General features: G+C 47.0%; 1 protein-coding gene across 1 annotated transcript in view; it reads right to left on the bottom strand.

Annotated features, from left to right (window-relative positions):
- Positions 1–5,339: 5,339 nt before the first annotated feature.
- Positions 5,340–25,062, bottom strand: part of LOC308125180 (RNA binding protein fox-1 homolog 3-like) — a 237,529-nt gene continuing 217,806 nt past the window's right edge. Inside the window, 5 exon segments of the mRNA XM_080488720.1 lie at positions 5,340–6,464; positions 15,846–15,924; positions 19,340–19,398; positions 22,201–22,240; positions 23,026–23,158. Of these exon segments, the coding sequence (XP_080344846.1) occupies positions 6,462–6,464; positions 15,846–15,924; positions 19,340–19,398; positions 22,201–22,240; positions 23,026–23,158 (314 nt within the window). The 3' untranslated portion in view covers positions 5,340–6,461.

Below are 25,062 nucleotides of genomic sequence, written 5' to 3'. Positions count from 1 at the left end.
GGAGGGGGGTGAAGAGAGGGAGGGGGTCATTATGTACAGAACACCAGGAGTACAAAAGGGGCCGGTCGACTCACATACAGAAGGCTCGGCGGAGGCAGGACGGGGGAGGGTGGATTGGGGAGTGGTGGGGGGGGAGGGGGGTCTCGGAGGGTGGGGGTGGGGGGGCATCCTGCTAGTGTCACAGCTCAAGCAGTTGTGCTCAGGAAGATCAGGACCAGTTTGTAACACTGAAGGCATCTGAAGGACGGAGGGGGGGGGGGTCGCTGTCACCCCTCCCTACCCCCCTCCCCCCCTCAGCTCGGGGGCAGGCTGGAGGTTTTGATTTAAAGGTACAGCCGGTAAACTTTAAGTAATGCCACACGTGTGCACTGGGTGGCAGCAATGAGCCGCTGTATATCTGAATTTAGCTCCAGGCCCCGTTTCCATGGCAAGGACGCAAAAAAAAAACCCCTTTCGTTGCGTTTTGGGAGTTTGTTTCCACGACAACGGAGCTCAGAGCGTTTTGGGAAACATTCCGTCTCCGTGGACACGGCTGAAACGCTGCTCCTGGTTCTGGTCCTGGTCTGCTCCTGGCCACCATAGTAACTAGAGGTTCTGCACATGCTCAGTAGAGACAATCAGAAGAACGTTTCCTCCGTGGTGTCATGACTCCCAGTTCATATTCTCCTGGGACTTGAATCTTTAATTTTGACAGTCACCGTAACAACAATCTAATTTGGTATATTTTTATTTTGACAGTCACCGTAATAACAATCCAATTTGGTGGTCTGTCAGAATGTCGGTGTACGAACAATGCTAACGTTTAGAGCTGATTGTTGTCCGTGCTAGCATGCTAACGACATAGTTTTCAGTGCTTCTGCCGTCGTCGTGTGAACAGAAGTCGTTTCCAAAGTTTTGCAGTGTAAATGCAAAACTTCTCTGAAAGTAACTGCAAAAACAATGTTTTCATCTAGAAATGTTGCCGTGGTAACGGGGCCATAGTCCAGCAGTTACTGACTCACTGCACCATCTGGTGGTAGGAGGTGACATAGACAATGCATGCCGCGAGCTGGTTAGTTTTTTAACGCCAGTAAATTCCTCTGCAACATACTGATTTTTTTTTGTTTTTTGTTTTTGGTTGTTTTGAAAAAAAAAGAAAAAAAAAAAAATGACACACTGTACCTTTAAAGGCAGAACTCGTCGGCATTGAAACTCAGTGAGCAGCGACAATAACCGCAGCTTAAACTGAAAAAATAAACTCTTCTTAATCTGTACCGGGCCACTGGTGCTACAATCAATACTAACATCTAACTAAGTCATTAGATCATTTAAAATAGATTCAGCATTTCTCATAATTACAATAGATCACAATGTAAGATGAATGCACAGAAAATTTTAAGGCAATTAAATATACGTTTTTCAACTTCACCTCCCAGGAGGCTTAGCATGCTAACCGCTACCAAAAGAATAAAACAACCTTTTTTGTCGTCAAAATCACTTTGCGGCAGGAAACCTGTGTGATTATAAAATGTGAGGCTGAATGAGAACCAACGAAAACCAAACATGTACAGAGAAGAAACCAAACCTTCCAAACCACAAATAACTCAGAAAGTAACGCGGCTAATGAACTAAACAGGAAGAAACCAAATATCACAACTTACACACCTAAACATGACAAAATGTTTTCTATATGTGCCCAAAAAACTTTGAAAGTCTGTAAAAAAAATGAAAAGAAACTCTAAAAATGTCAGACGAGAGTGAAAGTTTGACGGTTGAGAAACGTTTACGTAATGTTTCCAGCGTGTATATTGCATAAGCTAAGTCACTTAAAGTCACCTTTTCTTTTTTTTTTTTTTTTTTTTCTTTTTTCTTTTTTTTAATGTGAACTTGCTAAAGCTAATTGCTGTCTGGTGCAGCCTCGAAACTCGCTGTCGTTCACGTCATTTCTTCAGCGTCGCTAATGTAGCATTCATGTCGTTTCTACGGCGTCACTAACGCCGATTCTGCGGCAAGGCTAACGTAGCATTCACGTCGTTTCTACGGCAATGCTAACGCGTTCCACAGGAGTTTGGCTATCTCTCATAATTTTTGCAAAATTTTGGCAAAACTCAACAGGTTTTTAACGACATTGAGGTCTGTTAATTACAGATTGTACAAATGTTAGCAAAACCTTTTTGCGCAGCGTTAGCTTGGAGCACGTGCAGTTTGACAGTCAATATTTATTTAAATAAAAATAAATACGATGTGTGATGAACGTTTGAGGAAATATGTACTAACATTATGTTATTTGTATATTTTTGCATTTTTTTTAAGGCCTTCTGCCTCAGGATTACAAGAAAAAATCCAAAACTAGTAGCTAAAATGCTAAATACTGTAGCTTTAGCTTCATAGGGCTAGGTTTATTTTCTATTTCTTTTTTTTTTTTGGTATTTTTTGAGTTTCTAACAAAACACCTGCACACTGTAGTAAAGCTGTAAACACATTGAAAACTTCAAAGGAAGCCATATATTTAGGATAATGTGTCGAGTCTTACACGTTTAGCATCGTTAATAAATGTTCACGCAAACTTCTCAGAACAAGACTCCAAATGTCAACACTATACACAGTCCGTTACTGCTATTCCTACCACTGCCACTACAGGTACGACTAATAAAACAGATTTATACCTAATCTTGAGAACTACACTGCAAATCTTGCTCACAGTTGCGACTTGTAAACTTCCAGTTTAAAAAGTTTCAGTTTGTACGAACTAAAACAGTGTTAGCCGTGCAGGACTGTCCCACAGAAATGCTACGTAACGACTTTTGACTGCAAACACAATAAAAATAGAATATTTAATGGAGCCATCGGGCTCCTTTGTCGTCTAAAAACTATTAAAGTTGTTTATCTACCATCAACGCGTCTCCAAGTTTTTTTCTGTCACAAAAAAGAGAGCAACAAGTGTGGATTAATACGCCGCAGAAAATAGTTCTATGTAAACTTTTGAGGCCATTACACACCAGCAAGTCATTATATTTTTAAAATACTGAACGTATTTGTTGCAAATTCATTTTTTGAATGCTAGTCGTAGTCGCATAGTTAGCATTCGTGACCCTCCGGGTGTGTAACGGCCGTTGTGTCTTCTGAGGGACGTCAGCGTCACACGTTGTTGGTTTTTTGTCTTTGAGACAAATGACAAAATCAAAATCTATAATAGTATTACCAGCTTTAGCGTAGCTAGTGGCTAACTAGTTAACAGTGCTTTCTACACAAAAATGTGCCTATCACACATGACATCAAGTGTTTGTTTGTTTTTTTTGTCTCAAAATGCATAGATAATTCACCGGACAAAACCCATCGTCAAGAACTGAAACACAAAGGAAAAACGAGGCTCTTTGTGAAATCGAGAAAACTTCCCGCAAAATGAGAACCTCCAGCCTGCTCCCGAGCCGTTTGTGAGCCACCGCCACTCTGGAAGTAGGCCAGAGGAACCGTGTGACTCTCGCTAACAAACCCACAGAATGAGGATGCAAAGCCCGCGTGAGAGAACAAAAATGAGCGACTTTACCCCAGTTAGACATCACAACAGTTAGTTGCCATGATATAGATACTCTGTAATATATGAGAAGCTGTGTACAGATGGACGGAGGTCGTGTGGGTAGGAGCCCTGATTCAGAACAAGTAGATCTTCTTTTTTTTTGTTTCTTTTTAACCTGAAATAAGATGAAGTTAATCAAGAAGAGTGAGGTGAGGTTTACTGTACAGGATATTGACGGTACACACTGTAGTGTTTGTACAGGAAGTCCGGAGCTTACAGCTAGTCGTACCCTCTTGGAATAACTCACACCGAACCACTACCGCCGGAGTAGTGAACCCTGAACTCTCTAAGTTGTGCTTCACCCGAAACCTGCTCGCCCCCAGAGAAACTCTCTTCTGTCTTGAGGGGCCAGCAGGTTTATTTCCAATATGCGATAAAAAAACGGCCGTCCACCCGGGTCGGGAAGTGAACCGAGGCTGCTCGCAGGGAACCGGGCGCTTCAGCTCCGTTTGCATGAGCGAGGAGAGCGAGCGGCTCTTCCTGATGAACAGACCGAAATCTGGGTCACGTCAATAGAACATCCGGGGCTCCGCCGCCATCGCTGAGTCCCGCTGTCTCCTGATCAAAGAGCACTGAGACCGTGTGTGTGTGTGTGTGAGTGTGTGTGTGTGTGTGTGTGTGTGTGTGTGTGTGTGTGTGTGTGTGTGTGTGTGAGTCAAAATAATACTTTGGTTTGAGTAAAAAAAGAAAAATCAATCAATTTTTTCATCTGACGCCCACAAACCCCCCGTAATAATTGGCGAGCCGTCTGGGAGACGTTGGACGGGAAGTTTTTCCACTGAATTGGGACAAAACTGTGTGTGTGTGTGTGTGTGTGTGTGTGTGTGTGTGTGTGTGTGTGTGTGTGTGTGTGTGTGTGCGTGTTTAAATCATACTTTGGTTTGAAGTAAAAGAAAAATCAATATTCCTTAAGTTTTTTTTCTGACACCTTCAAAAATGCTGCACACTAATTGGCGAGCCATCCGGGAGACGTTGGATTGGATATTTTTGCACTGAATCGGGGGGGAGGGCGGGGCAGGCAGAGGGCGGGGCTTCAGTCAGGAAGGGCGGGGTCAGTTCCATCGCTCCTTCAGTCATACAACACATGATCACATGTTACAGTAAATATCAGGGACATATTTAAAGAGGTGACGGTAGGAGCAGGAGGCGGTGGGGGAGTGGGGGGGTGGGGCAAGAGGTGGGGGCGGGGTTTGATATCTATGTTCGGGGGGCCAGAGGCTTTTTCCTGCCCACCCCCTCTATTCCCTGACATCACCACAGCCCATATAATAGATATGTATATATATTTATATACAGAAAAAAGAATACATACTTATCGGACACCCTAGACATTAAAGTACATTCAAAAACTGAACCAACATTCTTGATTAAACACGTTTACAGTGACTCTCCTGATAGAAAGAATTAAGGTTTCACCAAATTACCTTTTTTTTTCCTGTTTGAAAGTTTTCAGTGCTGCGAAAAAAAAATAAGAAAAAGTAAACACACAAATATTCTCAGAATACATCGACATAAAAAGGAAAATGAAAATATCGGAGCCCTCGTTCCTTGATACCGTTGGATGGGCACTACTGTAGTTCTATAATGTTTTATCTAGCGACAGTCTATACGCCTCAGGCTTGTGTTGTTTTGGTTATGCACCTGCTGATGTAGTACGATGGGATTATTCGATTATAATTCAATTTGTTACATGGACGTTGATGAGTTATTCTCGTCAGGTGGGAAACGTGCATCCTCGATAAAGTCGTACGCACCTTTTCATTTTTTTCCTTTTTTTTTTTTTGAAGCACCGCGGTCGGTCTCGCAGAGTTTTGTCCGTCGGTGCCGAGCGACACAAAAGGCTCCGAGTCTGGCAGGTGAGTAAAAAGTCGGCGGCCTTGGCGGCCATGTTTTTTCTCTTATGTAGTCCTCGGTGAGACCTCTGCTAGGGGGGAAGGGGGGGGCAGACGGGTGAGGCTCAGGTGAGGCCTGGGTGGGGGTGGGGGGGGGTCCCCCTCGGACGCCTCCCATCTTCTTCCTCCACCCAACGCTGTAAACCGGAGATGCTGCCCAATCGGAGGGGAGGAGGAAGAGGAGGAAGAAGAGGAGGGATGCCCAATGGTGCCGCCGTTAGAGGAAGTGACATCACAACAGTATCCACAGGGGGATGCTGCTTAAACAGTAGGCGGAGGTGGGGGAGGGTGGGGTGGGTGGGGTCGGTGGGCCGGTGACGCCGCCGACGAGGGAAGGGGGCGTCGTCACCGGCCGGAGATAAAAAGAAGGAAGTGGGCGGAGCCGTGGAGCAGGAAGCTGAGCTTTGACTCCGCCCGCCGGAAGTACAGCGTAGAAAGTGCTTCTGCCGGGATGCCGAGTGCTCCCTGCCACCTCTCTCTGCTTTTTATGTTTCTTTTCTCTTCTTTTTTTAAATCTTTTTTTGTTCCTCGGCGACAGAGCAGTGTGCCATAGAGAGAGGAGGGGGCGGGGCTTCTCCTCCTCCTTCCTACATACCACAGAATCAGCATCAAGGGCCAACTGTTCATCTCCCTTACCAAAAAACATAAAAACAGATTTGTACATATATACTGCTTTATACACACTTTTTTTTTTTTACCATTGTAAATCACAAAAGTATAGAAAAATAAAATGTTTTATAATAACGGGACACTTTTCTTTCTCTCTGTCTTTTTTTTTTTTTTCCGGTGGTCCCTGGTGGAAACTGGCTCGCTGTCTGTCAAGTTTGTGGCTGGTTTGACGCCGCCGCCGCCGCGTCGCTTTGCACGCCTCCCGTCATCCCTCGCCAGCCTCAGTAGAGGGACTCCTCCTCGCCTCCTTCTTCTTGTGATATTTTCTTAAAGCTAGTTCTCCTCCGTTCCTTGTTTTCATCTGTGATGTCCATCAATACTGAGTACAGCTCCTCAGTGAGTATTTACTGGAAACAGGGAGAGAAGCAGGGAGACAGTGAGTAACCAGCACGGCGTGTGTGTGTGTGTGTGTGTGTGTGTGTGTGTGTGTGTGTGTGTGTGTGTGTGTGTGTGTGCACAGAGACCCTTCATGTTTCTGTACATTTTGTTCATGGGTTAAAAAATCAGTGAGCGTACTCAATGGTGACCTCAGATTATAAAAGAATGAAAATTAATCAGCAAGGATCTAATGAGGACAATTATATTCTTGAGTTGAAGTATCTAAAACTACCACTAAATTACAACAGTGTGAGTAATTGTAACTTGTGGCTTCGACCCCTGTTAAGTAACCTTCAGAAGTTCCACAGAAGAAAAACAAAACAATTGTACTTATGTTAAGTATATCTGTTAAAAAAAAAGTACCTATAGCTAGTACTGACATATAGACATCTGAGTGCTTTTAATTACTTAGGTTCACCTCTGCTTTAAATGAAAGTAAAGTAGATTACATGATATAGAATGTCAATACTTGAATGTGAAAAAAAAAAAATAAAAAATCCCCCCCAAAAAATTATAACTTTGAAAGTAACAGAGTAGATTACATTGTGGAAACTATTTGAGAGTGAAGGTACAGATTTGAAAAATACAAATTGCAAAATGACAAAATAACCACAATAATCTCCACCGTATTTCTTTGCCCTCAGCGTCGACTGGCAGGCTCAGTCTAGCCTTCAAGACAAACCTGAGCCTGTCAGTCGAGGCGGAGGATAACATTTTTTTTTTTTTACAAGTCATGGTGTTGGTGCAGAAACTCAACATACACATGTTTCAGCACACATGTAGAAACCTGATCAAACACACACAGAAAAGTTTCCTTCTTTGTCAGTGAGCTTTTTTCTAAAAGTCAACGTTATACGTTATAGAAAACGTCCGGGATCAACAAGAGGATCTTCCTCTGAAGTGTTTATTCTCTCTCACACAAGCAGGAAAAGTTCACCACGTTCAGGTTAACGCGGAGTCACAACGACTCGCAAAGTTTGGAGCGGAGAGACAACGGCTTCCTCCGGTTTTCATCCTCATGTAATGTGGCATGAAAGAAGCGGAGGGGGGGGGGGGGGGGGGGGTTTGGGGGGGGGTGGGGGGGAGGACTAGTGCGACTGCTCTCCGTAGAGCAGAGATCAGAGCGAGCTGTAATCGCTGCAGTAGAGGAGTGAGGAGTGTCAGAGTGACGGGGCGGGATGGAGGAGGTGGAGGAGGACCGGGGGGAGGGGGGGGGGGGGGGGTTGTCCCAGGACCCTCGTCATGACAGATGCTGGCTAATTCAGAGCGACCTCCGGCGGCTCCGAGAAGCTTCTGATGAAAATAATAAATAAATGAGAGAAGACGAGGCTTTAATTTCCAAACGGGCTTTGTAGTGCCCCCCCCCCACTGCCCCCCTCACCCCATCCCCACCTCCTCCACCCCTCAGAGACAAACAGTCAAACCAGTGGCGTGCTCCATCAGTGCCTCCTCCTCCTTCTCTATCGTTCTATAGCTTGGTTCAGCTCGCTGGGGACTCGCTCGCCGTAGGGAGGGATTCTATTCCTCACTGACAGGAAGCTGCATGCCGATATATTAATCACCCACGGACGGAGGTTCTGCAGAGACGCACTGCAGAGTTTAGGAAGACGCTTCAGAGGCCCGACCAACTTTAGAGGAGCAGCTGAGCAGCACAAACACTGTCAGCTGGACCCGGACCGGATCAGCCGGACCGGATCAGCCGGACCTGGACCGGACCAGCTGGACCAGATCAGCCAGACCTGGACCGGACCAGCTGGACCTGGACCGGCTCGGCCGGACCAGATCAGCCAGACCGGATCAGCTGGAACTGGACAAGACCAGCTGGACCTGCACCAGACCAGCTGGACCGGATGCTTAAAACTTCTGATTCATCATCCTCATCACCATCATCCTCATCACCATCATCCTCATCGTCTTCATCATCATCAACATTCAGTTCTCATAACTTTATTCAGACACTCAGAAAACAATCAGGTTATTGATCAGTCACATGTTGACAGGAAAAGAACGAGTGATGAAAGGAAAGAGAATAAATACGATTGGCGGAGAATTGAAGGCCAAAGAAAGAAGTTTACAGCTTCCAGACGATATTTTCTGGTTCTAGAAATGACACAGAACATCTTGAAAACACAGCACTTCATATAGGAACACATAGAAAACAGAGGCATCGGATACTGTGTCTATAGATTATATACATTTAAATGTTTTTACACCAACTGGAACTTTCTTTGCTTGTTTGTTCTTTTGTACAGAAGTTGCTTTTTTTTGGGGTGGATTGATAAAATCACCTGCCAGCTTATCAGGGCTCATGAGGACTGTAAAGAAACAACTCATATTTTATTCTTTTCATTTCACTGATGTACAGGACTATTAGAAATCAACGTGGATCCACTGGACCGACTCAACCCAGTGGACCCAGTGGATCCAGTGGACCCAGTGGATCCAGTGGACCCAGTGGAGGTCTGCTTGCATATCAGCTGGTCGAGGAACCAAACAAAGTCACATTTAATAACGTTTCACTCACTTTGAAGAAAAGAAAACGGCGCAGACCTCCACGATAACGTTAACTTGTGACATGTTGAAGCCTTGATAAGCTGACGCCGTTAATGCCGTTAACACCCTTAACGCTGTTAACGCCATTAATACACCGTTAATACACCGTTAACAGCTTGTTCTCTGTAAACTGCAGACGAGCCGACAGACTGTAGGAACAGTTTCCACATGAAGACACTCAGAGTCGGTGAAAAAAACGTCAGGAAGCAAAACCATCAATTCTCCAGTCGTCTGCCACATGCTAAAGCTAATGCTACACTTTGCTCAGTTTGAACCCAAATTTCACCCGTAAAGTGAAAAGAAAAGAAATGCAGTGTAAAAGGAAGTTGTAATCCTCAATTGGATCATTTAATCAATTTTAGATATCTGAGCAAACCATTTGACCTCGTTCGTGGAACCTGTATGGCCTCTTATTTTCTGCTTCATTGGGCTCTTTAAAAGGGAATAACTTTAACCTTAAAAACCAAACCTTTGAAAACGTGATCTGTGCAGCTATTTTCATGGCTTCTATTATATGTAAGTGATGAAAGTAGCCGAGTGGGTCGACCATGAGCAGGCTGATCCACACTCACATTGTCACACCAACGACTGAAGCATCTGAGTTCAAATGGTTGTGGCCTCTTGCTTTTTGAGACATGAGCTTCATCTCGTCTTTGGAACTGGAAGTGGATCCGACATGTTGGCAGATCCACCATCAACCTACTAGTTAAACACGCTAACTCACATGTGCAGTCTTTGCCAGTAGGGGTCACTAAACCTGAACACACATTTCGTTTTTGCAACTTTCAACATTTTGAACGGAATCATTAAATAAGTCTTCTCACTAGAAACTCAATCAATCAATCAATCAATCAATCAATCAATCAAAGCTTCAATTACAGTTTTTAAATGCCAATTTGAGTACATTTTTTTCAAAACTTATTTCATTGTTGTTGTTGTTATTATATATTATCCTTGGTTGCACATCAGATCCAGAAAAGCTTCCCTTATTTCTAGTGTATTAGCATTAGCATTAACATGTGGAGTCCTGCTGCTTTTTCTCCAATACTCTGATGTCAGAGGTTCATCGATGATGTCATATTGTGATGTCAGAGGTTCACAGATGATGTCATGCTGTGATGTCAGAGGTTCACAGATGATGTCATGCTGTGATGTCAGAGGTTCACTGATGTCATATTGTGATGTCAGAGGTTCATCGTTGTGATGTCAGAGGTTCACTGATGATGTCATACTGTGATGTCAGATGTTCGATGATGTCATATTGTGATGCTTGAGGTTCATCGTTGTGATGTCAGAGGTTCATCGTTGTTACGTCAGAGGTTCATGATGCAATCCTGTGATGTCAGACGTTCACTGATGATGTCTGATGTTCACTGTTGATGTCATACTGTGACGTCAGAGGTTCACTGATGTCATACTGTGATGACAGAGGTTCATCGTTGTGATGTCAGAGGTTCATCGTTGTGATGTCAGAGGTTCCCTGATGATGTCATATTATGACTCATTGTTGTAATGTCAGAGAATTATTGTTGTGACGTCAGAGGTGCATTATTGTGATGTCATAATGTGATGTCAGAGTATGACATCCGTGAACACGGATGTCGTACAGTGATGTCAGAGGTTTAGTGATGTCATACTGTAATGTCAGAGGGCCATTGCTGTGTTGTCATACTGTGATGTCACAGGAGTTGTGCTTCATCACAGTGACTCTGAGTGAAGTCACGTGACCACAGTCCCACACTTTTTAAAAATAAATGTAATTTTTATGCATTCACCCCCCCAAGCCGCCACACACACACACACACACACACACACACACACACACACACACACACACACACACACACACACACACACACACACACACACACACACACACACACACACACACACACACACACACACACACACACACAGACATTCAGATGCATATAAGAGTTTAAATAGCACATATTCACACATTCAGAATCAGAACATAAAGAATAAAACCGCTCACATTTGTTCTCACTAACATTTGTTCTCTGCTGCAGAGTTTGAAACTCCTACAAAAGCCGCTCCTCCTTTTATAATCATATAAAACCCCAAACAGTGAGTAGCATCACATACAAGCATAGAAAAGGAAGAACAATGTTTGTTTACCCACATAAAGTTTTCATCAGCTCTTTTTTCAGAAATATACACAATATATTGGAACATCTCAACTAAACATAACGAGCTGTTTATGATAACTTCTGCTATATAGAAATATGTTACATCTCAGAAAGTTCAGGAAAAAACTAAACAATTCTCTGGTGTGTGTGTGTGTGTGTGTGTGTGTGTGTGTGTGTGTGTGTGTGTGTGTGTGTGTGTGTGTGTGTGTTCTACAGTTTATGTCTACATACAGATAAAGGAAAACAGTTCAGTCTGTTTTAAAATCCTTTTTGTTTGAGAGAAAATCAAAACTGATAAAGAGTTGAAAAGATGAGAAAAGTTGCTGGTTGTGGTGGAGATTAACTTGTTCTGTCCTGTTCTGTCCTGTAGCGTCCTGCTCTGTCCTGTAGTTTCCTGTAGCGTCCTGCTCTGTCCTGTAGCGTCCTGCCCTGTCCTGTAGCGTCCTGCTCTGTCCTGTAGCGTCCTGCTCTGTTCTGTAGTGTCCTGCTCTGTCCTGTAGTGTCCTGTAGCGTCCTGCCCTGTCCTGTAACGTCCTGTTCTGTCCTGTAGTGTCTTGTTCTGTCCCGTAACGTCCTGTTCTGTCATGTATTGTCCTGTAATGTCCTGTAACGTCCTGTTCTGTCCTGTATTGTCCTGTTCTGTCATGTAATGTCCTGTGACGTCTCGTAGTGTCCTGTCCTGTTCTGTCCTGTAACATCCTGTTCTGTCCTCTAATGTCCTGTAACATCCCGTAGTGTCCTGTAGCGTCTTGCTCTGTCCTGTAGCGTCCTGCTCTGTCCTGTAGCGTCCTGTTCTGTCCTGTAGCGGCCTGCCCTGTCCTGTAACGTCCTGTTCCGTCCTGTAGTGTCTTGTTCTGTCCCGTAACGTCCTGTTCTGTCATGTATTGTCCTGTATTGTACTGTTCTGTCCTGTAGTGTCCTTTATTGTCCTGTAATGTCCTGTTCTGTCATGTAATGTCCTGTGACGTCTCGTAGTGTCCCGTCCTGTTCTGTCCGATGACATCCTGTTCTGTCCTGTAACGTCCTGTAACATCCTGTTCTGTCCTGTAACATCCCGTAGTGTCCTGTTTCATCTTGTCAGAAGTATCAGCGGTTTGTGAATCAGTTCATCCTGAGGTAAAACATCTCGTGCAGAGCTTTAAAACAAGAAACTGCAGAAGGTGTGTGTGTGTGTGTGTGTGTGTGTGTGTGTGTGTGTGTGTGTGTGTGTGTGTGTGTGTGTGTGTGTGTGTGTGTTGGTTTACAGAGTTAGTGAGGACTCCTGCAGGTTCAGCTGCGGCGGTTTTGGGAGGAAAACAAGGTTTTTCAGTGGAACGCAAAAATGCAAAAATGAGCGAATGTTTTAATTGGATCTACGAGAGTTCACTCTGTGCTCGTCTTCAGTATCCTCCCACACACGAGGGGTTAGCATTAGCACACTATCAAGCTGAGTGGACATCAGCTTTTGTTCAATATGATCAAGTGTGGGAGCAGAAAAGGTTTTTTCTGCATCACAGACCTTCACAGTTTCCTGATGACTTGAGGACGTTATACGTTTAGGGTTTAGTTTGTCCGTCGTCATGAGAGCTTCTGCTTCCTGATCGTACGGAATGAGAGCGCTGCCATGATGGTGGTGAGCGAGCAGAGGCGAGGAAGCCTTCAGCTTCACGTCTTCGCTTCATTTGCTTTGTCTTCACTTTGGAGTCGGCGCTATGATGTATTAGAAATACCACTGAGCATGAGACGGCCGGTGAACCGGCGGCGAGCCAGAGCTCATCTCCTGCTCTTCACTGCTGCCAGACAAACCCAACATTTCCTCCCAGAACACAGCGGCAGAACCCGGAGAACCGGACCGTCCTGGCCTCCCCTGTTACACGCTGCATGCTGCCATAGCACATCGTACATTGTCATCGGACATTTGTCACGGCGCTCAGGAGGCTCCGTCACCAGGGCCGGAGACACTCCGGGCCTGAAGAAGGAAGGAAAAGCAGTCGAAGCAGCGACGCGTCTGAGCGGAGAATCACCGAGGCGCCACTCCGCTCCAACATGGAAGGTTAACGTGATGTCACTGCGTTCCACCTCACTCCACTGTGTGTGTGTGTGTGTGTGTGTGTGTGTGTGTGTGTGTGTGTGTGTGTGTGTGTGTGTGTGTGTGTGGAGCTGCAGTGGACCTGCCCGCAGTCACATGTTTGATTCCGTCGACCTGCTGGAGCTGCCCCGGCGTGTCCCTGGTCAGACGGCGGCTGCGCACGCACACACACACGCACACACCTCTAGCATGCACCATGCGTGCTGCAGGAGGCCCGTCGCCACGGTGACGCAGCACCGCGTTCAGCAGTCCAGATGATGCTCATGTGCATAAAGAAACTAAAGCACAGGGATGGAGGGAGAGCGGACCAATGATGACATCACACAGGTTGTTGTAGAAATGTCTGCTGGGCGGGGGTGGGGGGGTGGGGGGGGGGGGGGTCGGGGGTCGGGGGTCAGGGGTCAGCGTGAGGACCCTGGAAGCTTTTAGTTTGATTTAGCTCTCCACCGAGGCCCGGCTGCTCGCTCTTTTTAAGATTAGTTTTTGTTTGTCTGTTTGTTGGGTAACGTCTCTGTTTTCTTTCTCTCTCTTTCTCTCTCTCTCTCTTTCTTTCTCTCTTTCTTTTAGTAGGGCGTGAAGCGACTGTACCCTCCTCTGTATAGGCTAGCCTGCAACATCAAAGATGAAAAAGTACCAATCAGTATTCAGGAGACAAGCTTTAGTCGCTTTCTCTTTCTCCACAAATTTCCTTCCTTTTCAACCGTATTGATCAGTTCTGATGGTTCAGATCATGTTTGTGACGTTTGGCCGGTTGATTACACGAGGTGTGTGTTGGGAATCGGGGGTTTACTGGGTGACAGGATCAGGAGCCGAGTCGTTGAAAGAAAAGAGTTTTTTTTTTTTCTTTTTTTTTAAATTATGTTCAGAAAACATTAAAAATAAATAAAACCAAGGTGTTAATCACGGCTCCTGTTCTCACACACACACACACACACACACACACACACACACACCAGTCATCTCACGCTGCATTTAGAAAATTTAGATCGACTCCAAATGCGACTAAAAGTGTTCAAAGGCTAATTTCTTGTAATTTCGAGGAGCTCCAGTGTTTCTCTCTTCCTCTTCCTCTTCCTCTCTCGTACAAAAACTTTCATCCAGTCGCTTCTGCGAGCTTGAAACGAGTGAAGAGAATCGTCCGACCTCGGAGGAACTAATTATTGTTTAGCTTCTAAACGAGTCGTCGCTGCTGCAGAGACGTTCATCAAATACGATTCAAGAATTAAGGAACCAAGCTGCCCTGTTTAATGAGCGCACACACACACACACACACACACACACACACACACACACACACACACACACACACACACACACACACACACACACACACACACACACACACACACACACACACAGCCTGTTCGCTCCCTGAGCTCCCAACACACAGCATTAGATTCTTTACAGGGGGGGGTCATGGGGGGTTGGGGGGGTCCCGTGGTCTAGTTTCATTTGAGTGGACGAAGGAAGGAAATTTGGAGGAAAAAGAAGAAAGAATAATAATAATAATAATAAAAAAAAATAAAAAAATACATTCAAGCACATGTTTTAATTAAGTAAATGAAGAGAGGGAAGAGAAATGTCTTAATTAATGAAAGCTTTTAGCTAGCAGCTGCACCGGGGAACCGTACGCTTCTTCTCTTTAATGTGGTTGAAAAATCGCAGGCATGCCGGAGTGATAAGTCTGAGTGGTTTCTCAGGCGGAGGCTCGCTGGCGCTCTGTTTCTGTCCCACGGCACACTGCTGCATGCGTCTGATCCTCAGCTCTCTGCCTTTTTTATGTATTTTTAGTCTGTCAGCCTGGTCCCGTCCCCTCATCATCATCTTCTTCATCATCATCATGAAACCAAAACAACAAAGAAAAAAAGAAAAAGGAAAGGAAAGTCTTTGTTTCCCCCCCAAAAAACCAAAAAAAAGTTATTTCCCTTTATTTCTGATGGTTTGTTCATCTTTGATGTTACAGTAGCTGCAAACGCTAGCTAAAAACAGACATTAACGACTGGACGTCGTCCCGTCACGGCCGGCTGAATGAGGTAAAAACATAAAGAAATAAAGGAGGGATGATGCGCCTGGCTGCGTGGCGAGCGGAGGGATGGAGGATGAGAGGAAGCGCGAGCATGTCGTCGTTCTGCGGCTGTGTGATGGTGGAAGTGGAGACGCGGCGGCGATCACTCATTCTCATCTCAGCGTGTCAAATCAATGATGCATGAGCAGGAGCGAGTATGGCGGAGCTGTCCGGGGCAATTTCCACATGCAGGGTTTTTTTTTATTAAAGTACCGCTCGGCTCCACCGGGGGGCGCCAGGCAGCATGAGCAAAAAAAAAAAAAGAAAAGAAAAAGAAAAGAAAAACTCTCGAAAAGCAAGAAGAAGTAGAAACCAGGCACCAGAAATGGTGTCTGGGTTATACTCCTTACAGCGTGTATGTGTGTGTGTGTGTGTGTGTGTGTGTGTGTGTGTGTGTGTGTGTGTGTGTGTGTGTGTGTGTGTGTGTGTGTGTGTGTGTGTGTGTGTGTGTGTGTGTGTGTGTGAAACATGAAGTGAAGACAGGAGGACAGGCGGCGCCGGCGGTCACACTCACCATGGTCCCCACACTGTACGTGGCGGCGGGGCCGATCGTGTGGTGGTAGGGGTCTGCTGTTGCATAGACTCTGCCATAGCTGGGGGGAGGGGGGGGGGGGGGCATTGGGGTCATTGATCTGTCATTGATGAGGAGAGCTGTACAGTTGTGATTGTTTAATACCTCAACCCCCTCCAGTAAACCCTTTCAAGTCTCTGACACAATCAATTAACCCCCTCCCCCCCGAAAACACACACACACACACACACACACACACACACACACACACACACACACACACCCTCCAGGGGGGGGCCCCCGTGCTCGTATACCGTCAGTTCAAAGGTTGGAGAATGAAACTTGTGTCTTTATTGTCGTCCTGATTTGCTGGATGGAAACACTAATGAGCAGCAGCGAGAGACACAGCGAGGAGGAGGAGGAGGAGGAGGAGGAGGAGGAAGCCCCCCCCCCCCTCTGGGCCCGGGTCTCCCACCCCGCCGTCGTGTTTAGCCAGCCTGCACACTGGGCTCACGCCCCGTCTTTTCATTGTTGCTGGTTTGGAACTAATCCTTCCAATTTCCCTCTGAGACAGGACAAGATGTGTCTGCTTGTTTATTTATTTCTTTATTTATCCGACTTCACATATTCCTCTATTTACTTCCCCCCTTCTCTCTCTCCTCCCTGCCCCCTCAACGCTCACTTGCAAATGAGGGCCTGCACGGAGCAGATAAGGTACAACCAGCCAAGGACCGAGGGCAGCAAATCAACCAGGAATAAAAGAGAGAGAGAGAGAGAGAGAGAGAGAGAGAGAGAGAGAGAGAGAGAGAGAGAGAGAGAGAGAGGGAGAGAGAGAGAAATTCTGCTAAAGGAAACTAGACCTTCAGCTCTGGTGTCTTTGGTCTGAGCTTCATTGAGTTACATAAGATCTAAATACTCTCCACCCTTTTAAGTCCAGCAGCTCCAAGGTCAGCGAGCAGGACGTGAGATCAGGGCCGAGGCTCTGGGGGGCTCTGGGGGGCTCCGGGGGTTTCCCAGGGGACGAGGATGGTGCCGTGAGATGTTCCGGGGAAAGTCTCCTTTCTCTTTTTATCTGCAGCGTGCACCGAGCCCTCCGGACCTCCAAGGCTAATAACTCTTCACCACGACTGTCCCTGGGTCCGGCCCGAACTCGGGTTGCTCCGATATCTAGTCGCTCTGATATCGGCCTGCTCCGACATCAACCCGCTCCGACACCGACTTGCTCCGATATCAACCCACTTCGATATCGAGTTGCTCCGACATTGGGTTGCTCCGACATCGGGTTGCTCTGATATCGGGTTGCTCTGATATCGGGTTGCTCTGATATCGGGTTGCTCTGATATCGGGTTGCTCTGATATCGGGTTGCTCCGACATCGGGTTGCTCCGACATCGGGTTGCTCCGACATCGGGGTTGCTCCGACATCGGTTTGCTCTGATATTGGTTGCTCGCTGACATCGGGTTGCTCTGAATTATGGGGTTGCTCTGATATGGGGTTGCTCTGATGATCGACCAACCACTACGATATCACCCCTCCACACCGACTCTCCGATACCAACCCGCTCCGACACCGACTTGCTCCGATACCGACCCTCTCTTCCTGATTCGCTGACTGCTCGCTGCAACGCCTCAGTCTGATTCCTGATATGACCCCCCCCCCCCCCACACACACACACACACATTTATTGATCCAATGGGCCTGATCGGTTTTTCAAAGGAAAACGCAAAAACAAAGCTGTTGAGGGGAAAGAAGAAGATTCCAGCAGCAGGATTAAATCACTGCCAGAAGAAAAAAGAGCTGCTGTCCAACTGCTGCTCTGGAGCTCGGCTGCTCATAATTCGAGCGGCAGTGAGGCCTGATAAATCTTACATTATCGATATGATCTCGGGGCTCGCGGCAGGACGTACGTTATCACCAGTGACACGCTCAATCCCTCCCAGATTAGATTCCCAAACCGGCCGGCGTCCCGGCTGACAGCCGGCTTTAAGGAGCCCCGATGAATCAGCGCCGCCGCCGCCGCCACCACCGCGACCCCGGCCCACCTGGGCCAGAGTGACATCACTCACAACTGATGGACTCCCCCCCCCCCCGCCCCCCCCATCAGCACGCCGCCGCCACGGAGCTCAGCAACCACTTTCGTCTGCTCGCAACGAGAATAACCTGCTTCTGCCTCGTCGACAAGACAAGTGGCGGGAAGAAACCCCCAGTGACCTGCAGACGATGTCGTGAAGCTCCATCCATTCATCACACACATTCACCCCGTCACTGCCGCGCTGTTCGCCGCCGTCGCATTTTTAGTAGGAAAAAAACTAATGACGCAACCAAAACCCGTCAATGTGCTCCTCCTGCAGCGTGATGCGTTTCCTGTCCAGGACTGTTTGATGGCTGTGGATTAACCTCGAACCTGTACCTGTAGGCGGGGCCTGTACCTGTAGGCGGGGCCTGTACCTGTAGGCGGGGCCTGTACCTGTAGATGGAGCCTGTACCTGTAGATGGAGCCTGTACCTGTATCACTGAGGCTCATTAACATCCAAATGTGAGATGAGAAGATTAGAATAAAAATGATGGATTATTGCCCTTTTAGGTGGAACAAAGTTAATTGTGTCACAAAGGGACAAATAAATTCATCTTTTTGTTGTCGGACTCAATGGGATGGATTTTTTCTGACATCTGACAAGTTACCAACCCTAATCCTAACTTCGAACCCTAATGCTAACCAGCTGATAATGCTGATAATGATAAATATCTTCTTCTACTCATGTTTACCAGGATTACTTCTTGTATTGCGATACTACGTCTTTACAAGTTTCCCCGCCTCCATTAGCCTGGTTCTGTTAGCATTAGCAGATGATTCCTTATTGGGTCAAAACTGATTCTATTCTGCTGAAACTCTCTTTCTCTTGCTTCTGTTTATATATTTCTATCTTCTGTGACAGATTTGATCCTTGGCCTAGCATTAGCCTCTTAGCATTAGCATTTCGCTTCTGCCTCTTTCCTCGACGCAAGGTATTTAAAATGAACTTAAAATCACACTGGATTGATGAACATACATTTACACAAAACATTTGTAATTTTCCTGTTTGAATCTGTTTTTATGTCTTTTTAAATAAAAACTGTTAGTTGCATTAATTCTCGACTACGTCGAGCATTCCGGCTATTATTTGTCATAAACAAAATGTCAATAATTCAGTGAGCGAGCCTCTTTAACGTAAAATAAATGAGAAACACTGACAGGAGGAGCGACATGTGGATGAACTCGGGGTGAAATGTTTTCTGGAGCCTTCAGGACAAAACTCCCGAGGTTAAAACTCGGAGATGAGTCAGGTATGGATTCAGATTGAGGCGGATCGGAGCAGGATGGCGGCTGCTGCACTTTACTGATTCATTGCGAGGATTCCTGTGGTGGTTGGTTAAATGAGGAGGAGGAGGAGGAGGAGGAGGAGGAGGAGGAGGAGGAGGAGGAGGAGGAGGAGGAGGAGGAGGAGGACGATGCTCACCTGTCACTGTACGCTGCAGTGGTGGTGGGCTGAGCGAATCTGTACGCTGCATAGCCGCCCTGCAAGAAGAGCACAGTGTCATCGACCAATAGGAGCAACCTGCAGAGACAGCACTCACACACTCACACACTCCAGAAACGGTCTGACTAGTTAAATGTCAGTGCACCACCGTCCTGGTCATCACAGCTGCAGCGCCCCCCCAGTGACACCAGAGGGTGCTGTTTGATACACGGAGGGGGAGGTGGGTGGCGGAGATGAAGACGACCGGGGGGGGCTGAGATCATCAGCAACATAACAACGGCCACGTGAGCCTGAATTCAGCTTGTTTTCAGTCTCCGCTGCTACATTATTGAAGCTCCCTCGTTCTTTTCATCTCCTCTGCTCGATCCCCCCGGCTCACAGCCCCCCCACCCCCCACCCCATCTTCCCCGCCACCCCGGCTCACAGATGAAGCCGGTCGGATGTCGGGTGAGTCGGGACCGCGTCGCGGGGAAGGAATTAAAGACGTTCTTCTGGAGTGCTGCGATGACTCTCTGTGAGAAATGAAGCTGTGCTCCGACTGTTTTTCTATTAGTGCCGGCGGAGTGTGTGTGTGTGTGTGTGTGTGTGTGTGCCGCTCTGCGTCTGGACGGCGGGAGAGCGGCGCCTCAATAATGCATGTTTTCATTTATTTTTAAAGTGGAGGGGGACGACGGCGGCCCGGCCGCCGCTGCACACGGAATCGGGTCAGAGGCCACGACGACGACTGAATCCCACCTTCCTCCTCCTCTTCCTCCTCATCCTCGCTGCTCCCGAGGGACGGCAGCGTCTCCGCACTCCGGGAAGACGACTTCCTGCGGGACCGGTGTGCCGCGGGCCCGGCGTGCCGCGGGGGCCGCGCTGATTACAGCAACAGCCCCAACAAACACCGGCCAATAAATCACTCCCCACACTGTCAGCCGCCGCCGCCGCCGAGCTGCACATCTGTTATTGTGTCGCGAAGACGCCGCGTTCTGCAGTCATGTGTTTCCACAAGCGTGCATGCATATGTATTAGCTTCGCATGTAGCGTGTACATTTATACATATGTGTGTGTGTGTGTGTGTGTGTGTGTGTGAAGGCCGCCGCCCTCTCTGCACAGGCTGCACCTGTAATCGCATTACGTTTCTGCATGAGAGACGCCAACATGCAATCGTGTGTAAAGTCAGAAGAAAAAAAAAATCCTTCTCTTGATGAACGAAACTCTTAAAAAAAACCAGGTTCCATCATGTCTCCAAGAGAAAAGTACAAGTGTGAACGACTCGGCTCAGCCTGATGTTCCTCATTCCAGATAACATCACGAGATTCAACCCTTTTCTCGTTGAACTGCTGCAGGTTTAGGAGAATCAGTTCCGTTGTCAAATTGTCGACTATGAGAAAAGAAGAACGTTTAAAAAGTTCCAGTTTGATCAGGTCTTTATTGATCAAACTGGTTCAGGTCATTTTGGACCATTTGTTATTGTAACTGCTGTAGGTTTACTGGGTTTAAAGGACTCTGCGTTCCGCTGCTATAGGTAGATACTACTTTTCCTTTACAATAGTACTGTATTGCCACAGTAGAATACTTGTTGATACTGAGTTGAGTCAGAGCTTTTACCGATGGCGTTCTGGTTTTGGTTCAGGAAGCTCGCGCCTTTTTGTCCTTTCAGCTTCAGATGTTCTTCATGGCTTTTACAGTTTGGTATGGTCTCTAAGTACATTTGATGTATGTAATGATTACTAGTCAGAGTAACTTAATGACACTGAAAATATAATTGCCATTGAGCATAGCGGAAGAAAAAATATCTTTGATGAAAGTAATGAATAATTTCATACATTACTTAATATTCGGAGTAACTAAATTAGAAATGGCTAATTTGAGAAAGAACAGATAGAATAAAATAATTGCCACAGTGTTTGTTTCGACAGAAAAGTTGTGAGTGATACCATAAATTACTTGTGAAACAGAGTAACTGAGTAAAAGTAACTGCGTTACTTTAGTGAACGGTTTTGGGTAAAAGTAATGTTCTCATGTCGTAAGTCAGGCAGAGTAACTAAAAACATTGGATTACTTTTGATGAAAGTACAGAGTAGTTTGTAATAAATGACTTTATTTGAGGAGCAGCTATCCGCTGGTGGAATGTGAGGGACACTGGGGGGGCCGTGGGGGGTCAGGGGGGGCTTGGTACCCCCCCACTCAAACACTCTGAAGCAGTGCAGTGGCCATCGGCAAAACTAATGGCTATAAAGCACCGGGGGGGCGACTGACGGGTTGAGTGATGGCGGGACCTGAGAAGGCCTGGTCAGAGGAGGTGGGGGGTGGGGGGGGGGGGGGGGGGGGGGTGGGGGGTGGGGGGGGGTGGACAGGACTCAGCCAGAGGTGGCTGCCAGACAAACACCATAACTCAGAGTGCAGCTCGGGGGTGAAATACACTCCGATCATGTGAGCTGCTGTGTACGTCGTTCATCACCGGGGGTCCTCAAGGGGGGGTGGGGGTGGGGGTGGGGTGGGGGGGGTACTGTCATCTCACTATCTCTGCTCACAGGGCAGAATAGAAGGTCTGGAGTCGTGTCAGAGCAGGGCAGGGGGGTAATTTCTGCATTATCTCCACGGTGAAGAGGCCTTTCTCTGAACGACCCTCGGCGTGACCCCCGGTTTGAACCCTGGTGTGACCCCGCCTGCACCCACTGATCCACAGGGACGGATAATCCTCTTATCTCCACCGGGCTGATGGCTGGGAGGCCCGGTGCCCCCCACAGGGCAGGTAGGAATACCCCAACCAAACCTCTGCTCTGATTGAATCCAGTGGGAGTAACTATGAAATGAGTACTTTACTTCAGGAGAGAAAGAAGTGATGTACTCACATAAATCTCTGCACCGTAGAATCCGTCCTGGTAGACCACCCTGTGGGGGGGGGGGGGGGGGGTTGGAATCAAAGTTACTATCTGTACTGGAACAGATTACTCATCACACAATGTACAGACAGATGCTAAATTAGCATTAGCTTAGCACTCTCTATATGACTAGTGGCAAACTAATGCTATTGTTAAGCTAATGTTGTTAGCCACAACGTTTACTTTCCTGAAATAAAGCACTAAATTCAAAAACTGAAATGTCCAGCGCTCTGCCCGTTCCAAAATATATCGGAAAACTTTTTTATACAACGTTGTCAATATCAAAGACAAGAACCTCGAAAACTTCTGTGACTAACTTATTGTCTTATGTTATCTATTAGCTAAATGCTACTGTTGATGACAAAACAATTTCAAGCATACAATGCTAGCAAGCTAATGCTAATTTAAAGTCAATGCTGATGTGGTGTTAGTGGCAGGAGTCACCGATTCACTTCTCTTCACGTGTTTTATATATATATATATATATATATATATATAAAAAGACTTAAAATGACGGAAACAGAAGAACAACTCAAACTTCCGCGACTAACCGTAACGAACGTATTTAATTCTGTTCTTCTGTTGTTGACTGAATCGACGCCAAAGCAAATGGTAGCGGTAGTTAGCTGCAGGTGACCAGAGTCTTTATTGCAGCAGACTGAAGGGGGATTTCTGACCTTTGACCTTTAACCCCCCCCGTATCTCCAACGCTAACCGTTGCAGGTGTCTGTTCTGTCTCAGTTACAGTTTGATGTAACACGAAATCGTCGACGGCTCCGGTGAATGGATACTCACGCTCCGTAAGCCGGGATGGGCGGCGGCGGCGGGGCCGTACGGAACGTGTTGTAGACGGCCCGTCCCCGTCCTCGCAGGTGGGCGCCCCGATAGGCCACGGTGGCCCCTGTGGCCGGGTAGGGAAACCCTGTGACTGGAGGAAACAGGAAGAGGATGACTGACAGGGAGAAGATGGCGGCAGGGCGTTGCTCACCTTGTGACAGAATACATTAGAGAGACATGCAGCGCGGCGTTTGCCATGACAGAATGCATGGGGGCGGGTGGGGCCTGATGGTGGTCACAGATTAGAGACGTCACGGCTCCACTTAACCTTCAATCAGAGCGCTGGACTGATTACAGCCAGTGGAGCTGCTCACAAACACACTGCGCTGATTAAATCCCACCGCACGTAGCAACACATTCAGATTCCCCTATAACACCCCCATAACACACCCTCCGCCACATCACTGCCCCACCCTTCACCACGTCCTTCCATCGCTTCACTATCAATAATCTCTTTTAATGTTTGTAATCTATAGATTTTATGCTCTTCACTAAGAGCCACATGAGGAAAACCACAATACCGGGGGAGGTATTTATACGGCCTCACCTTTCACGACGCCCAAATATATTCTATTTTGTTATTATTATACAATTGTAATATAAAATCAAGTAAATATCTAAAACTAAAAATAAATGGAGAATAGGCGTTTTCGCAAGGCAGTAGCATGAGGCTTTAGCATGATGTGTTAGCACAAGGCATTAGCACGAGGCATTAGCACGAGGCATTGGCCCGAGGCACTAGTGTGAGGCATTAGCGCAAAACGTTGCCGCGATGCGTTGGCCCGAGGCACTAGCATGAGAAATTAGCTTAAAGTGTTGACGTGAGGCATTAGCGCGAGGCACAACGCAAAGCGTTGGCGCTAGCACGAAGTGTTGACGCGATACATTAGAGCAAGGTGTTAGCGTGAGGCGTTTGTGCAAAGCGGTGATGCGAAGCCTTAGCGCGAAGCGCTAGCACGAAGTGCTGGCGCGAGGCGCTAATCCCAAACCTCGACTGCGAGCGCCCTAATGAAAGATGCCCGCCCCGCCGCCGCTGCTCCAATCAGGCTGACAGGGAGACGGATTAGCGCTGCTTTTAAAAAACACGGCGCGGCCGGTTTAATGTCTTCCACCATTAGCATCACGCTCCATTAGCGGCTCCGTGCACATATTCAAACTCAGCGTCTCATTTGGCCAGGTGACGCCCACGCGGGGGCCACTTTGTTTGCCGCCTGGACTCGCCGCCGGCGCCCTCGTTCCCCCGGGTGATTTATAACGCTGACCTTGACATTTAAATTACTCTTTCTTTGTTGTTGCCGTGGACATCTCAGCGCAGTCGCTAAAGGGCAAAAACAATCCTCTCTGATAGTTTCTCACATGTTTTTTTCCCTCTTTAACAAATCGCTTTGCAGATTTCTCTCTTTGCGAGTGTTTTTTGGGGGGGATTTGTATGCAACATGCACGCGGTGATGTATGCGAATGTAAACTCATAATGAGTTGGCGATAGGCTACACTGCTTCAATAATAACCCATAAATCAAAACGCTGTCACACCTTGGTGAGCGACTGAAAAGCAACAACGGTGCTCGAGAGCACAAACCTGCTCCAGCCACCAAAGTCAAACACCTTCTTTTCTCTGGGAGGGGGGGAGGTGGGGGGGGGGGGGTATATGAGTTATATGCCGGGGGCCGGCGGGGTCACACTGCACCTCATATGTCATATGTGTCAACCTGAGAGGAGCTGAATACCTGCAGAGCCAGTTGGACCCGAGGTAATCCGGCTGGGTGAACGTGACGGGGTCATAACCGGCTCCCATAAAGAAAGATCTGATTTTCCACAAGGTTGATCCCTCTAATACTTCCAGCTCAAATACATCGGGCAATGAGCACTTAATCCACGCACCGGGGACCCAAAACAGCTTAATCTAATCAAGAGTCTGGAGCTTAATTATCCCCCTAAAGTACACTCCAACAACCAGAGGATCTGTCGACATATATTAAGAAGCAATTAGCCTTTC

The sequence above is a fragment of the Lipophrys pholis genome, assembly GCF_963383615.2.
Source record: "Lipophrys pholis genome assembly, chromosome: 19".
NCBI classification, from domain to species: domain Eukaryota; kingdom Metazoa; phylum Chordata; class Actinopteri; order Blenniiformes; family Blenniidae; genus Lipophrys; species Lipophrys pholis.
The sequence above is the reverse complement of the archived record's forward strand: the minus strand, read 5'-3'. Positions and strand labels throughout refer to the sequence as shown.